Raw genomic sequence first — 17,504 nt, 5'->3', positions numbered from 1 at the left:
ACTGTCAGAAGGCTTAAATAATTCAAAGTACTTCTGTAAACTACTGACTGCAACTACTTACATGTGTTATATGACCATATGAAGTATAAGCCATGATGCATCTCATGTTGTGATTCACATTTAAAATGAGTTCCTGCCTAAGAAATCATTTTCCCTGCTGTGGACTCTTCCAAGGACTCTGTTGTTGTGCCTTGGTGGAGGGAATTGGGGTTCCAAGACAGCTCCCATCCTCATTTAATCATCGTAAAAAAGCGAAGGTAGACCCTGACAGCATCTCTCTCCAGCTGAGGGCGAGAGAAGAAAAAACTGGCAGCTGCTGCCTCTTCGTGAGGCCCGACAGATATTCCTGTACTGGTAACATCATTCCCTACAGGCAGCGGGAGAGGAATTATTTTGGTAAATCCCATCCAAACCTAAAACAGGCAAGGAAAAACCTGGACGGCCTCATACCCCCTCCCTTCCTCGCTGCCCATGAGCTCATGCCTAAGTAGGAGAAGCAGATGGCTCCAAGAGCAGCGGATTCGTGGAGCGACAGCGCGTAAGGAGAGTTCACACCACCTCAAAACGGCCCAGTCCCTCCAACAGGACGCAGCCAACAGGACTCGGCAGCCCCAGGGACCGACGGCGGGGCGGTTTTGGAGCACGCACCGTACCTGAGGAACGGCAGAAGGCGGCGATGCCATCGAGGGCAGCGACAAACAGCTTGAGCTTGGTAAGCGCAGTAAGGCCGCTGAGGAAAGGGAGGAATGAAAACATACTGAGCCTTGACCGCCAGGACAAAACCTGGTGTTCGGTGCACGGCATTTGGGGCTGCACGCGTTTGGGGCTGTCACAAGCGACCGAAGTTTCTACAGCTGAAGAGAAGCGGAGGACCAACGCTCTCGCGCCCTGCTGTCGTTAACGCTAGAGCGGTTACCTTTTCTCAGCGTGCGGGAAGGGGGGGAGCAGGGATTTCAAGAAATCCTCGAGCTAAACCCCACGTGGCTCCGCTCCCAGCTCCTCGCACCGTCCCCAAAACCCCCAAGAGCAGCCCCGCGCCCCTCCGCCCTGCCTCGCCGCCGACGCAAGATGGACACGCCGCTGCGCGGCCGCGCTACTTACCCTGCGGTGTCCCTGGGGCCAGGCCATGACCCGGGCCGGGCTCCCTCTGCCCTGGGCTCCTCTCCAGCCCGCCCCGGAGGGCTCGGCCGGCCGCTGCTCACCCCTCGGCTCCCCCCTACGCGGCCTGGCGCCAGCCCCGCCGCCCCTCACCTCGCCTCGCACCGCACCCCGGCCTCCGCCGGCTAACGCCGTCTCCGTACTCACGGCACCTGCGCACAGCGCCGGCGGTAAAGGCCTCCCCCCCCCCACGCCCCGCCACCCCCTCAGCGGGCAGCTCCCCGCGCCCGCCCGCCCGGCGGCGGCAACAGCGGCGGCGGCGGCGCAGGCGCGCTGCCTCCTCCCCTAGTGGCTGCCGCTGGGAGCCTGGCAGCCGCCGCGGCAGCTCCCGGGTCCCCTCAGAGCCGAGCGAGCGAGCGCGGCTCGGGCCGGCGGCGGGGGCCGGGCGCTGTGTGAGGGAGCCGCGCCGCGCCTCGCGCCCAGCCCGTCTGTAACGGTCGCTGCCGAGGAGGCGGCGGCGGCGGCGGCGATTCTGCCACCCCCACCCACCGTGCTGAGGTGAGGCCAGGGCAAAGCATCCTCCTTTCTTCCCCTCATCCTCCCCTCCCGCTCGCCCCTTTCCCCCTCCCGCCTCGCCGAGCTCCTTCCTTTCATCCTCCGTCCCTTATCCTCCTTCCCCCGCCTTTATCTCGCCTTCCCCTCATCCTTCCTCGCGCTTCCTGGTCCTCCTTTCCTTTCTTCTCTCCTTAGCCACCTTTTCTCCCCTCCTCCCCATCCCCCAGACTCCTTCTCCCCCCTGCCCACGTTTCCCACCCACCAGAAATCATAATCATCCGCTCTTTCTCTCTCTCTCTCTGTCTTTTTTTTTTTTTTTTTCCTTTTAACCGCAATTTTAATTTTCGTCCGGCGGAAGAGGGAGAGTCGGTCACAGACAGAGATAATCCCCCTTCTTCAAAGAATGGATTTGAATTAATGGTCATGTTGTGGTGTGCGTATGATGGGAAGAGGGGGATTATATTTAGGGAGAGAAAAGGCAGGGTCAGAGGGGTGTTGCTTCGCTTATCCATTTTTTTTACCTCGCATGGCTTCGAGGCGAAAGGCAGCTCCGTGCTGTTTTCCTAGTCTGGCTCTTTTTATTCTCCTTTCTTCAGGCACCGGAGGTTTCTTTCTCGCTCTTTATCCATCCGCTGTGTGCCTCCGTAATTCAGAGCCGCCGCTCCGGTCGTCCCTGCGCGGAGCCGCTGGGAAGGGGGTCGAGGAGAGGCGGTGCGTGTGGGCAGGGGGTGCTGAGGGCTCGGGGAAAGCAGCTTTTTACAGCCCTTCTCTTTAGGCCTCTTCCAATTTCCGAGACGCTTCAAACCACCCGCTTAATATTTGGGTCCGGAGTCCAGCCCGAAAGGTCCCGGGTCCTGTCAAAGGGGTTTGCTCTGGCGGTGGCGAATTAAAGTTCGTGGGGTCTAAAATACAGCTTTATGTTTATGGGGAGCGCGCAGGAAATATCGGAAAGATTCGTGAAGGTTTGGCTAAAAGGCGACCGCGGGTGTCTCGTGCCTGGCCGCAGAGCTGGCTTTTGGGGTGGAAGAAGTTTTGCTTAAACATGGTGGTGGTGGGAAGAGCGTTTGTGCTTTACCTATCGCAAGACTTCAGCTGCTTCGCCTGTTTGGGAGTTTGTGTTGCGTGAAGTGTAGCGCTGGATATGATCTGGGGACTACCAATCTCTAAAGGGTACTTGAAAGTAACTTTTACACGTTTACGGTGATATGTAGCATCAGGAATATGTAACACGCACCTGCTCCTCAGTATGTCGAAGGGGTGAATGCATTCACTCCTGTCTTGCTGGTTGTATGTGATGTCTGTTTTTAAGGTGCTGTTCAGCACTTAAAAAGCTCTGTGTGGATGCTGGGTTCCCCCCCCCCCCCCCCTTCTCCTCTTCATCAGCTATGTAGTAGCAGAACATTTACAGCTTCAGACAATTTCATCCTTTTCAAGCTTGCGTTTACTGAACTAGGAGAAGTTTATTTGTACTTTGTCAGGAGAAATGTGTTTCAAAACCCCTGCTATTTTCTAAATTTATAGGTAATATAGCAGCCAATACTGTAGCAAAACTCTCTTGGTCTGAATAATATAAAACCCTGCACGTTATGCACTATCTTGGCATGTGCTTCCTAAGAAATGTTGCTTCTATCAACTTGTCAAGATTACAGGAAAAACTGTGTGTTTTGGAGTGGATGGTAGATACGTAACGTAAATAAGAGCAGACTTAAATGAGGTTGCTAATGAGAACAACAGCTCTTAGAGGCTTTGTGGCTATTTAAATGCTTCTGTTTTTCTTTTTTTACGTACAATTTTTATGATTAATACTATATGTTGTATCAGGTTTTTTATATTCCAGTTTAAACAGAATTCTCTCTAGAAGAGTGAAAGTGCTGACCTGAAGGATGAACTTTTACAGTTAATTATGAAATCATTGTTTAGGGACTACTATAGAAATAATACTGCTTCAACTGCGTATAAGATATTTGTAATTCCATTGATGGGTTTTGTTGATGACAAAAGCCTCAACAGGAAAGCTCCAGAGGCTTGTCAGTGTTACTTGAGCCCTTATATGGAAATACAACCCTAATTTATGTATACTGTTGAAAGCTCTTTTTTAATATTAAAACTGAATGTGTATGGTACTACTGAAATGCCTTTGAAAACCAAGAGCGTTCACAGACTGAGACTTTAAAGCCAAAGGAAATAATCAGCTCTTCTTCTACTGTGACTTTTTGACCATTATAGTCTACTGGATTTTGTCCAGTTACTTTTAAATGCAATAACTTGTATTTGGCTGAAACATATTTTCCAGAAAAAAATGGAATTTTGATTGGGTGGAGAATCTACTATTTATAAAATTATTTGGCCTCAGCGTCCAGTTACTGGTTATTGCTGTCTTTCTCCACTCTGCTAAAGAACTCGGAGTATTCTTTTACCCTGGATGCAATTATCTGCTGTAACCTAGTAATCTTTCTCTTTGTCTTAATAAAAACACAAACGGACTTAGATCCTTTAAATTTGTCACTGGGGTGTTTTCCTCACAATTTCATTGTTGTGGCTTTTTTTCCAAATCCACTTCCACGTTTTCAACATTTTTGTAGAAATATGAACTGGATGCAGTATTCCAATATCTTGTCTCATCAGTGTTTTGTGAATTTAAAAATTACCTCTAGTGTAACTCTTCTGTTTATATATTACATTTACATATTAACCCTTCTGTCACAGCAGCACATTTTGATTTCATTTTCAGTGATCATGCTCATTGTGACAAATCTTTTCAGGACTATTCCTTTCCACAAGAGTTCATTTTTCTGTAGGCTGGTGTGCATTTCTTGTTTGTAGCTTTATAACTTTGTGTTTATTTAAGATTATTCTGTTTATAGCATAGGTTTAATTTACCAAAAAAGTCTTGACAGTTTTTCAACTGATTTATCTGAGTTGCATAACATTTTAGCAGTCTATGACTTGTATAAATTTTGTCATGATTGATCAGCTCTACTTACAAATAATTGAAGTGAGTTTCATAGTAGTGGCTCCACCTTTGGGGAACAGCACATGAATATGCATTATATTGTGAGGCATTCTTCTTGTCAGCTGGTTTTTTATTTTTTGTCTTTTTTATTTTTTTTTTTTTTTGAGATGTCAGTTAACCAATTCTTAGTCTGTTTTGTTGTTGCTGTTTTGCTTTAGGACTCTGACAGTCTGCTTACAAATCTCATAAAAGTCTACATATATGTACTGATTTTTTTATCAGTAGATTTAAAAAAAAATCAGTTTAGAATATAGTTATTACATCAGCATTCTTTCAGACTTTTGAAATTTCTGTGGTATTTTCAGAAATATTAAAAATTTCTATTGGTGCGATAGAGATCTCCTTAGATACTTCTTTAAGAACCTTGTTCTGTGGTAACCTTATTTGGTCCGGCTGGCTTAAAAACGTGTATCGCAAAGCAATATTGTTTTAAAACTGGTTGTCTTGAAACACTTATTTACTAATGGATTGAAAAAATATTTCATTCTCTTGAGGCACAAGCAAACCAGCTCGCTTCTTTCTAAATAGCGAAGTATTTATTGAATGCACCTGCTCTTTCTGCACTATTAGTGTAGACTGCAGCCCCTTTTTAGTACCAGGCCTTTATGATGGCTAAGATTTCTTCTGCTTGTATGAAGTCCCCCCCCCCTTTTTTTTTTTTTTGCCAGGAAGTGTCTTTAGCCTTTGCTATCAATTTTTTACACTTACTAATTCAAAATGTATGTAATTTTTTATCTGTTAATACTTTTCTTCTTGCTATGTATGACTTCATATTTCTAGTAGCAGCATTTATTTAGATCTGTTTTGTTGCCAAATTATAGTAGTTATGACAATGCCTTCTAGGTATTACATGCTGTTTGAACATGTGAGTGTGGGAAATTTTTTCTGTGTGCAATGATACAGCTATACAATTCATTGCATTTCAGGGCAGAGTAGGCTTTTGCTTTTAATATAACGTTTCAAGGTTTGGCTAAAGAAAGCTAATCTATTTTCTCTATCCTTTGTTCATAGGCAGTACAACACAAAGGAGATGCATACATTTTTTTATTTATTTATTTTTTTAAACCAAAGTAGTTGCGAATATGCAGAACAACTATACAGAAGTGAAGAATAACAGTGTTAACCCCCTACTAATTACTGTAGCATACTTAGGTCATAATTAGATTGGGGCTCTTTGTCATGCAGACCTGTAGAAATTGTCCAAAAACTCTAATTTGAGGTAAGAAGATGCAATAAAAACACAACTAGGGGAGGGGGGAGGATAAATGTGTCAAAAGGAAAGCTGTATGTTAAAGGCTAGCTAAGAGATGCTTCTTGACAAAAATAAACTATTTATTTTATATAAACACAGCATTTGTTAGACTAAACTTTTTTGAGGAATTAAATATACTTTATTGTTTTATTACTTGACCAGCTAAAACTTTCTCGAGACAGGGCTTTCAACACAGTAGACTTTTACTGTGGAGCTCCATTACTGATGTGTAAGGTCCTCTAAACGCATCAATGACACGTGACTTTGATCGTGCTACTTAGAAGTCTAGCATGGCTTGAGCTTTGATATTTTAATGTAAATGAGGCAAAAATGTTTAATATTGCTGCAACAAACATGATTAAGACATGACTAAGGAAAGAATAGAAAACAAGCTTTGGCCTGTGAAAAGAAGTGGTCAATAAATAAGGTATTTTTGTACTCCAGCTTCTTATCGTCTTATGGGAATTCATAATTCCTTATTTTCCCAATTTATCCATAATGGTTTCACTTGGCTGTGACTGTTCTTATTTTCCTGGGGTTTAAAGCAGCAATGTTGGATTTTTTTTTCATTTTATATGAGTATATTTTACTGATTCTTACTAATTGTTATGATAGAAAAAAAACCTTATCCAATGAGTGTTTTCTAACTCCATGTCCAAGAGTGATAACACTAGTTGTACTGCATCTCCTGTTAGACAGGCTCAGTGCTCTACAGATGTGAATGAATTTTGTCTCAGGTCTATGGATAAAAGCTTTACATCTCAGTTTTCATAAATGACTTCCTCAGCATTGTAACACCAGCCAATAAGAGAGCCCTAAAATTCCTAGTTCCAAACGGGGATTGTATCCAAGAAGGCAGTCTTGAAAGTTTTTTCTCAAATGATGAGATGGGTTGAAGATCATATGTAAATAACTGAAGAACAACTACCCTAGGAAATGAAGTTATTGTGACCACCCCTTAGTACAGTTGGTTGAAATTTGGAATTTTTGTACTATGGGAAATTATCCTGTTTTGGAATAGTGTTTTACTCCAGGTTGGGGCAAGCAAGTGAAGTTTAAAATTTCTTGCAAAATGAAACTTCTTTCCCTGAATTGGGAATATCATACCCCTACTTGTTTCAAAAACCCCATTTATTTCAAACTTATATCTTGTCATCAAAGTGTATGACTTTATAGAGGAAAAAAAAATTTTTTTTCTATGGTTTTCTGTTGGATATGTTGACATATTATACCTTTCTTTGAAACACTTTAGTTTCATTGAATAAGCACTTTCTCATAGCAAATTTTTTTCCTTTGGATGATATTAGGTTGTTTGGATGATATTCCTTTGGAATAGCTATATTTTTCTGTCATATGACCTCTTGCATTAGTATTCTGGTATTGAGAACAGTAGAGAAACTACTGTTCAACATTGCTACAGAGACTGCTCAAGTTTTCAGGCTTTTTAAGTGCTGAGAATTACTCAATTAAGTGAAACTGCATCCTGTAACTCGGTAGAAAGCTCTCTGTTTTCTCTTGAGAGGTAATAAAAGTAGTATTTTTTTCAGTTATATGGAAGGATCTCTATGTCCAGATTATTTTAAAGCTTTATTTATGGATATTTCAATGTGTTATTGTCACTGATGTTATAACGATAATTACACTCCATTTCCCTCTCTGGTGTCCTTATCCTTTTCTTTGAATGTATGTACTTTAAAAACAAGTATATGGTATATAATGCTTAATTTTCGCAAGAATATTAAAATGGAAGACTTGAAAGTAAGCGGGACTTAAATTCTGAGTAGACTTTTATAAGCAGAAAGTAGTGATTTTAGTCAGGTGAGGCTCCCAGTTGCCCAAGCGACTGCTGAAAATGGGACTTAAGCTTTTAAATTACGTAAGGCTTCTTGACAATAGATTAATCAGTGTGTCCTTTATTTATAAATGATTGATTTTAATTTTAATTATTTTCTGATTAAAGCCACCCTTCTGTGTTACATTGAGTCTATGTTTGTAGAATTATGTAACAATTTTTACATTAAATCCCATTTTACATTAAAGCTCCAGCAGAACAGGAACAACTAAAACTCTCTTATCTTATAAAGAAATGGATCTGCTGGAAATAGTTCTAAATGGGGAAACTATGTCCGTCTTGTGCAGAGCTGAGAACTGCTTTTATCAGATCTATAAATCTTTTCAAACGTAAATGGAAACTCCAAATTCAACTTCCTACAGATCTGACTTTCAAGTTAGATTATGGAATAGAAATATTTCTGGTTTTGGTTTAAAATGTTAATAGGCACTGTTTTACTTTCTATTGTAGTGTGATTATATCAGTAGCAATAGTTTATGCTCTTTCCAAAGGAACCATACTAACAAATATGAATAAAACTTCTTGAAAAGAGGCATAATAATTATTTGCAGTTTGAATTTGCTTAAATAATATGAGGCAGACATATTTATTTGAGAGGGTTTTTTTTTTTTGTGCTTTACTTTCTAGAAAAAAAACAACTTTATTTACTACTTGGTAAATTTAGTAAGATGTCCTCTTTAATGTTCTATAACTTTTGAGTCAATTTACAGATTTAAAAAAAAAATAAATTTTAAAAAAAGAGAATATACATAAATAGATAATAGAGGTAATATTCTCTATGATTAAGTATTTTCTTCTTTGGAAGACTGAGTAGTCTCTCCTTCTGGTATAAAACATCATCAGCTCCAATAAGTTGCACATAGTTCTGTTCATGGTCAGTTCTTCACGTGAATTCATATCTGTACCTTCACATATCCCCCATCAGATGCAATATTGCATTTGTAAGCAAGATGGTGCTAATGTACATACCTGAAATTTGTTTATATCCTATGTCATGTAATATAACGTTTGATTCTTTTGTTAGATAAAATAAAAGAACCATAATACATATTTCCTATGAAGAGGACTAACCCCCATGCTTAACTTCCTGAAAGCAAAAGCTGCAGTTGCTTTAGCATGTTCCACCATGTTTTCTGAGAAACTTTGAATGTAAAACCTAATTACGTTTTTTTTGCCTATCTGTAAAAGTTTAATGATGAAAACAGTTAAATTTTTGCCAAAATATATATAAAAAATAGCTTTTTATTATGCTGGAATCTTTAAGTAAAATAAGTCGTCATGTAGTCTTGATTTTGATAGAGAATTTATCAAAACTCTTCATAAATGGTTATCCAGTGTTTACAATTGTTGGCTGTTTAGATGAGACCGTTCAGACTTGCCAGTAAAGGGGTAAAAATGGCCAGTGAGTGAAATTTCGAGTGAAAATATCAAGAGTAGAAAGCATGCATATTTTAAATGTCTTTTCTGCTTAATTACAGATGATGATTAAAAAACACCTCCATCTTTTAGGGCTAGCAGGGCCTGCATATAGCCAAGTCCGACTTTTAAAAATTATCATCTAATTGTCCTATTTCAGAATAAGAGTAGACTATCAATCATGAAGATGAGCAAACCTATTTGAAAAAATTTAGCAGATTAAATAAGAAGTAAGAGAATGGTTTTTCTATTTGTAAAATACATAAAAGTCAATTAATTTCCTTCCTGCAGTCAAAATCTACAGATGGATCTTTAAAATGAAGTTATGGAGTTGCAAAAGAAAAAACTGCCATTGTACTTAGTTTTTATTTGATTAGGGTCAAAATGAGAGGGATTAATGTATTTTTTTTTTTTTTTAACAGCATATGAACTCGTTTCTACTTCTTCTACAAATAGTCTTCAGTGTCTGCTATAATAGTCACACATGCAAATTCAGAATTACAGCTGCTTAGTCTAATTCTGAATGTATCTATTATCTCTGTAATCTACGTTTCCAATGCATAGATGTTATGCAGAAATACTTCTAAGGAAAATAAATTGTCAGGAAGTCCATGAATGAAGGAGGATGAGGCTGTGTAGGGGTAGGCTAAGAATAAATAGATTCATACCAATTTTCTTATTGGCTGGGAGCATTTGACCTAGGAAAGAGTTCAGAGGCCTCGGTGGTATGCAAGGCTAGTACTCAGGTGAACTGTTCTTGATTTCAGTAAAATTTAAGCTTATTACATTGAATTGACGAAACATTTTGGACTTTTTGATTTGATAGGTATTGTATTCTAGGTATTGTTTCTTGCATTTCAGCCTGAGCCCTGGGAATACAAGGTTGATGCATGTCAGAGTAATGTAACTGTACCGAATGCTTTCTGGGTGCTAAAGAGCAGTTGGGACTCAAGTCCTAAACAGCAGGGTCTTCTATGCATGCTCTGTTTATGTGAAGAACAGGACCAAAACTTAAATAATTTCTGACGCTCCCCTGCCTGCTTTCCTGATCTTGTAGATAACTTAGATGCATTTTCAGAGCATTTTCTACAGCTTTGCTAATACTTTTTGTCTTACTTTATTCTAAATCTATGTTTATTAATAACAGTGTTTGTTTAGTTTACATTTCATCTCAGAACCTAAAAACGTGAAAGGTACCTATGTTCAGTGTTTACCTTCAGAAGGCAGGGCAACAAACACCATTTTGTTACTCAGTTTTATATATAAAAATTCTGTTACTGTGACCAGAGAACCTATGAGCTTGCTTCTTTCAGAGTCTTCTTGGACTGCCAGTGAGAGGTATAATATGTTCTCTGTGATCTCCAGTGCTGCAGCATGATCTAATGAATGTAACAGAAGAGTAGAGGCATACATTATATGTAAATCCATTCAAATGTCTTAAGAATTAATGCCTTGAAGTAGTCAAAAAAAAAAGCTGAGTGACTGTAGTAGCCACAGAGACTTATTGTTGCTTTTCAGTAGACACATCACTGATTACTAGCCTTTATTTCATTTCACCTTTAAGGTGAACCTTAAACTAGGTACATGTTCAGCAAGCCACAAATGATGTTGGCATCAAAAGAAAATCAAATGTGTGTGGACAGGTTCAATGCATGAACAGCTGTGTGGTTTGGATGCAAAACCAGCATGCTTGCAAACAAAATGAAGTTGAGAGCTATAATGATAATGCAAAAGTACCTGCTTTTTCAAGGCTCCCCACTCCTTGTTCTCCATGGTTACTGCTAGTTTTAGGATGGTTCTGGCTTGATAGGTGCTGAAGTTAATACCCTTTATCTCAGATGCTCCATGAGACTTACTGCAGGCTGACAGGCCCTTCCTAATTTGCTTGCATCCAAAGGGTGGAGTTAACTTAACTTTATTTTAATAATTTTATGGCTTTTGGGCTCATGAGAATTATGCTGAAATGCACTGACAGCGTGAGTGTCCTCAGGTCTCCTGGTGGCTTATTAAGTTTTTATTTGCTGGGTGGTTGACAGTCAGCCAAAAGAAACAAACAAACAAAAATAATTACTTAGAACAGCTTCTTGACTGATTTTTTTTCATATAAAGCTTGGACAGGATGAAGGAGAAACAGCAGAGATGACATTTAGGGGGGCGGAGGAGGTCAGTTTTCCATAATGATGTAAAAATCGAGATATGTCATATTATTTCTCTCTACACCCTAAAAGTATTTGTGATTTTTATGAGGTCCTTTTTGTTGTTTTTGTGGGCCATGATGTCTGGAAGAAAGATTCCTTGTACTGTAGCACTTAATGGTTGAAGCTTTTCATGGTTGGCCCTTCAGAGCTAATCCACAAGGGTTTAAGTGTTTCTTAAAACAGTGAGGGAGCGGGAGTGAGAGGGAGAGACTCTGAAGTCTAGTGATTTGTGGCTACACTGGATTGGATGTTTCTCTTTTACATTTTACTTTAAGATTCTTTTTTCATTGAGATGAAACCAAGGTGAAGTGAGAAATAATTTTGAATTTTTTTTAATATATATATTAAAATTTCCCACCTAGCTTTAATTAGAAATGGCATTATATGGGATATATGGAATACAGACAAAGCCTAGTTGCTTTGGGAAATAATATATTCAAGGACAATTTTGAACAGCTTCATGTACTTACATGTCTTTTAGATAAGAGGAAAGTACCTGTATGGAAGAACATACTGCTTCCTGAATAGATGACCTTGCTTTGCATAAAAAAGGCACCCATACGAATCTTAGTTCTATCACTGTATTCACATAATACTCCTTTGTGGTAAACTAAGTGCCTCAAATCTAAAACGTATTTCCACCATCTAGTGAAATGCACAAAATATGAGAAAGACTTTGCAGTGACAAAGTCAAAAGGTTTATTTTACCAGGACCTCTTTCAGCATCATGGTATTTGTCTGGATATTGTAGCTAAGGAAATGGATTGGGATTTAGAATTATAGAAGGTGAAATCCTGGGTCTGTTAAAACTAAAGACAGAATTGCCATTAATGTTGCTAAGATCTAACCCAGCACTTTTAATGCTAGCTGTGCCTTTGACTCTGTGGGCTGTTCCTATATATTCTAAGTGTAGCAGTTATGAATCCTGTGTTACAATGATACGTAACAATGGCCTTAAATCTCTGGAAATGCCAAATGTTTACCTGAATTAACTCATGGAGTTGTGAGTACTAATTAAATGTGCAGTATCCTCTGGAAGTCAAATGTTGTAGGTAAGCAGATTTTTTTCTGAACGTTTCAACATTAAAAAAAGTAACAAGAAGTATCCAGTACCTCTGATCTTCTTTGTATCCCGTTTCTAAGCCACTGCAAATGTGCAGTACATTCTGCTTAAACTTTTATTTTAATGAGCTGTTTTTTTGTTTCTGTTTGTATCTAAAGATAGCTTTTCCTCTGAACTGAGAAAGTAATTCTCTCATGGTGGGCAAAACAAAATGTTACAGCTGGACTTAAATGCCTACACGTAGGCTTGTCGTGCCATTGTAGATGCCTTATAGCATGTAGTTTGCTCTTCGGTTAGGACGTGGGTCTCTTGTAGGTCCTGTATCATGCTTGTTGCTGCTGTGTCTTGTTTCTGCACAATGTGCTGAATTACAGCTCATCTCAGAGTGATAAAGAACACCAGCGGAGTGTTGAATTATTAGGTGTCTTTCATTAGATTTCTCTCTAATGGCACTAACCAGGGTGGTAGGAGTGTTATGGGATGAACGACTGTTCTTGATTAGTCTTTAGTATGGCAAGGTACATTAAATAATTATGAAATTTGATGAGAATAGTGACCTTTCTGAGATCACTCAGAGAAGTAGTGAAAGTAAGGAAAACTGAGAATGTTGTCTTAAATGACTGGAAAGCATATTGTAGATGTGCATATCCAATATGCAGAATATCTTCTGTGAGGAATCCAAAATCATTGTGGGACTGTATTTCTAAACCCAAAGTGTACTTATGAAATTATTACAAGGTTAAATGCAGAAAGGCATCAAGGTTTGTGATCACTGTCAATATGTTAGAAATGATTTATTATTTGTTTCTCCAAGGAACTTTTGATGTCTGAAGAACAGCTAAAGTGTTTTCATTTTGAGAATCTTCTAAATAAAACAGATGAGTTTGAGGAAGGCTTGTAACCACTTAAAGTTATTGTATCGCTATAGCGATACTGCAGTATTTGGTCCTTGCACTTGTTTAATTACCATTGAAGAAAGTGTTGTTTTTCCAATTATATTTATCCACATCCTCTAACTTGAAGGTTAAGAAAGAAAAAAAAGTGCACATTACTTCTGTTAAAGAAAATATTTATCTGTTAATCTTAAAACTTAGTCCAAACCTTAGTCCAAAAAGTGTGTACATATAATTATAAGTAACTTAATGAAAATTATGTGTTGGTAACAGCAGTTTTTTTAAAGGTATTTGAATGTGTTAAAATCCAGTTATGTGAAATACAGTGAGAAGATTGAAAAATAGACAACTTTTTTATTTTTTAATTATTGTTTATTATAATAAATTATGAATGCTTCAGGGAATTTCTGTGTATTTTACTTGTTATAGTAATCAGCAGTTCTACTGCTGCGTTATTTTATGCTTAAGTTCTGTTCTAAAGCAAAAAGAAAGAGAGCTCTATGTGTATTTGAAAAATATTAGCAAATGCTTATCGTTGTAGTGAAGTCCTAGTAAAGTGCAATCTATTATTCCTTGCCTTTTATCTTATTTGCAGCTTTTCAAGACATTGGAATGTCTGGAGATGCTTTTTTTTTTTTTTTTTTTACTCCAGGCTTGCTCAGAGTTGCTGTAATCCAATATTTATCTTATTGCTATTTTAGTTGCTGATTTTCATGGGGAAGGTTTGCAATTTTATGAACAGTTATTTTAAAGTCTGAGAGACCCAACAGGACTAAATAGAAAATAATTCTGTTTTCCATGTAGATAAGCACAGAAATGCACGAATAAAAATCAGCCTGGCCTCTTCTCCACACTTCAGAACTCTCCTCTATTGCTGTATGAGCCTTTGGGAAATGGACCATGTTATCTTTAATTTGGTAAATAATTAAAAATAACCACACAGAATTTTATCAAAAGTGTAATTTTAGATTAATTTGTGAATAATATATCCAGCCTGATGTACTAAAGCTATGGTGTCTTCCTTCCTAGCTGAAAGAAAACCTTGTCATTGGCCAGTCATAGTTGTTAAGACTCTTTTTTTTTTTTTTTTTTTTTTTTTTTTTTTTAATGCGACTTTGCAGCATATGAGTAGGATCTTACCAAGTTAGCCACATTTGTTCTGTGGTAAGCCATGCATTGAGTAAGGGAATTTAACAATTTTCACAGGCTTTGAGCTTATTTTACACTGTGATAACCCTTAAAACCATAGCATATGCCTTATATGTCCTAAGAGAGCTTCTTTGTCACTTGTAGCTTTGGAAGCTTTGTGATCCTTGTTTTTTTTGCTGTCTACTGAGTAGTATAGTGATCGTAAGTTGCCACTATTCAGAACATGTCTTTTGTTAAGTGTGTGGTGTGTGTGGTTTTTTGAGATCTACCCCTGAAGTTTTAACCAGACAGGTACTTATTTTAAAATATCAACTCTGTTTTTTGAGATTATCCTTGTCACGTCTAGATTTTGCTATTTTAGGTTCCATGTAATGGCACTTATTCTTCTTGTATTCGTTTGGCTGATTTGCTTAATTTAAATAAGAACAAGTCCGCACTACATTTATTTTTGAAGTGAAGAGAAAAAATGACTTTATTTGGAATGCTGACAATGAGCTATATATTACCACAAACAGCGCTTTTTATTTCCTTTTATTTGGAAAGCAGTGATTTGTCTGAATTTTTAGTGTAGTTCTTAAGTGAATAATGATGTAAGAACCTTCTTATTTGAGGCTTCTTATAAATGTAGTTATTTATATGATAGAAACTGTTCAAGCTTGGATTATTTATGCAGGCGAAAAACGGCTGTGGATTGCTATAATTTTTCTTTCCCATCTTCTCTGATCTAATTGATTTTTTTTCCCTCTGTGCAGTGAGTGCTAAATACGACTGTGACTTTGTTTTAGGTCCTTAGGAGCAATGTGGACCCTTTTCCTTGAGGAAAATGGTCAGCTTCAGCCCTCGCCTCATCAAGGCAAGCTCTGTTCCCTCATGGCTTCAGACAAGAGTGTTACAGCCTTTCCTTTTTAGCAGAACTGATGTCATTATACATCTTAAAAGTAGTATGATTGTTGACGTGCTCTTTTCTTCATTTCTGTGTTTTTTACCCCACAGCAATCAAGAGGTGGATTACAAGATTATCTGCACCTTTGTCCCCCTCTATTGATTTCACCTCTGATAGCAGTTCTCTCCTACAGCTCTAAGATTGGAGCCTGGGTTTGAACTCTAGAGTATACTGTGATGTGAATCCACGTAGTTTATCCAGTACCTTTGATTGTTGCAAAATCTGTAATTCTGCCTTTGAGGATATGCTATCATGGCTAAGAAGAGCATCTAGACAGCATTTGTAAAGTGTTTTTAACTATTAATGGTAAGAATAAAGCAAATATGAAGAGGATTTTATATCAGTAAAGACCTCCCCTACCTAGAGCCAAGAAGAACCTAATTTTTTTAGATATACCAGCAGGATCTGGGACTCTTTGTCTGTAAACAGTTTCTTAGCAACAGCTGCCTGTCCCCTAGAAAGAATGTCACTTTTTATCCATTGTGAGTTCTTGTTCTGTTGACTCCTGGATTTTTGCCGCCCTTCTGCCAAATCAGTACCACCTAGATTAGGGGAAGGTTGATGCAGTCTCCTCAGGGGTGATGGTTCTTCTTTCTCTAGTAGTAGTCACCTGAGGTTCACTGAGGTGTGTTTGATGTTAAATCACTATTTGCTTTATCGTTCCTCTCCCAAAATGACTGCTGTCACAGTCCAGCACTATAAATTGTTTCAGTGCAATTTCGTAAACATTATGAAAAGATAGAGTACCCTCATTTCTACTTCCATTTAAATCTAAGAGATGATAAATCAGAAACAATGAAATGGAATTTTTAAGCTAACATAATTTGAACTGGTTTTGAGAAAGAAAATTGTTTTTTCCCCACAGCACAGCAGGTCTCCTCCTGCGTCAGGACTTGTATGGATTCTGATTTATCCCATTCTTTGAAATAGGAACAAAGAAAATGGGAGCCCTTTCTGATCAGGTTTTTAGCGCTTTTATCTTGTTGCTGTCTGCAGGCCTGCAGCTGAAGTGACCAGTTTTTGGAGACTTGTCTGCATTGAACATCTGCAGAATAAATTGCATCTAGATGTCAAACAGTGGCATGTACCAAGGAACAGATCTAAACCTTATCCATCATAATGCAGTAGTAAGTAGGAAAAAAGGTGAGGGGTAGGGTAATCTCCTGGGACGTTATAAACTTGTGGTCAGTTTTAAACAAAGATGTCATTTGAAAATAGCAATCTTTTTCTTTTAGCCAAAGAGCCATATGATTTGAAATGTAGAAAAAACTCTTACTAGTTCTTATTCCTTCTTTTTAATTACAGACTAAAGACTGTTAACCTGGGGCTGGGAGAGATCAACTAATTGATTCAGGCTATAGGAAGTTCTAATTGTCATATTGGTGAAGTTCTTGCGATTGATACACCTCACCTTACCTTAGCTGAGACTGCTTTGGGATCTGGATATACCGATCTCATGGATGGGAAATTTTGCACCAAATGGCATCGGAGTAGAATTGTCATAAACTCATTTAATAAAAGACGGGGAAAAGTAGGCTGGAATTGGTCTCTGTTATATTCCAAGTAATCATGTGGCCAGATGAAAGAAGTTTATTGTTGTTTTTGAATTGATTTTTTTTCATTATTATGTTATGACTATATTGTATTTAGACATTTTCTGCTAATGTCTATGTTTGGTTTAACCTGGCGCTTTAAAGAAGCAAGGAAGAAAACTGTATCCTAGCTTCAGAAAAGCAGCCTTCAAGAAAATGTGGTGCATGATACCTACAGAAAATGCTTGAACTATTAAGTGTAAAGGTGCCAATTTAATGCACCAGTTTGAGTTGTTTTTGCCAGCTTGATGAACTAGCAGATCAAAAGGATGCTTACACTAAGATCTTGAGAAGCCGTTCTCTGGAGATTGGGGAAGCAGATGGGATTTCTTCAGCTTCTTGCAGATTCAGGAGAAATAAAGTTATCTCATAATTACCACAGGATGGTTGGGCCCCCGATATGTGTATTGTTCCTTTTCTTTAATCTTAATGCACTCTTTCCTATCTGCTGCTGTTTGGATTAAACTGTTGAGGTTTCAG

The 17,504-nt window shown here is 38.6% G+C and overlaps 1 protein-coding gene across 6 annotated transcripts in view; it reads left to right on the top strand.

The window, feature by feature from the left end:
• Positions 1 to 1,398: 1,398 nt before the first annotated feature.
• Positions 1,399 to 17,504, top strand: part of CTNNA2 (catenin alpha 2) — a 475,578-nt gene continuing 459,472 nt past the window's right edge. Inside the window, exons 1-2 of one of the 6 annotated variants that reach the window (XM_068943741.1) lie at positions 1,489 to 1,656; positions 16,429 to 16,575. In XM_068943741.1, the coding sequence (XP_068799842.1) occupies positions 16,500 to 16,575 (76 nt within the window). In that variant the 5' untranslated portion in view covers positions 1,489 to 1,656; positions 16,429 to 16,499. Of the gene's footprint in view, positions 1,657 to 2,055; positions 2,087 to 2,255; positions 2,365 to 14,144; positions 14,258 to 16,428; positions 16,576 to 17,504 lie in introns of those variants that run through there. The other 5 variants (XM_068943744.1, XM_068943745.1, XM_068943743.1 and 2 more) reach the window with 5 other exon arrangements.

Source organism: Struthio camelus, chromosome 4 (genome assembly GCF_040807025.1).
Source record: "Struthio camelus isolate bStrCam1 chromosome 4, bStrCam1.hap1, whole genome shotgun sequence".
NCBI lineage: Eukaryota > Metazoa > Chordata > Aves > Struthioniformes > Struthionidae > Struthio > Struthio camelus.
The sequence above is the reverse complement of the archived record's forward strand: the minus strand, read 5'-3'. Positions and strand labels throughout refer to the sequence as shown.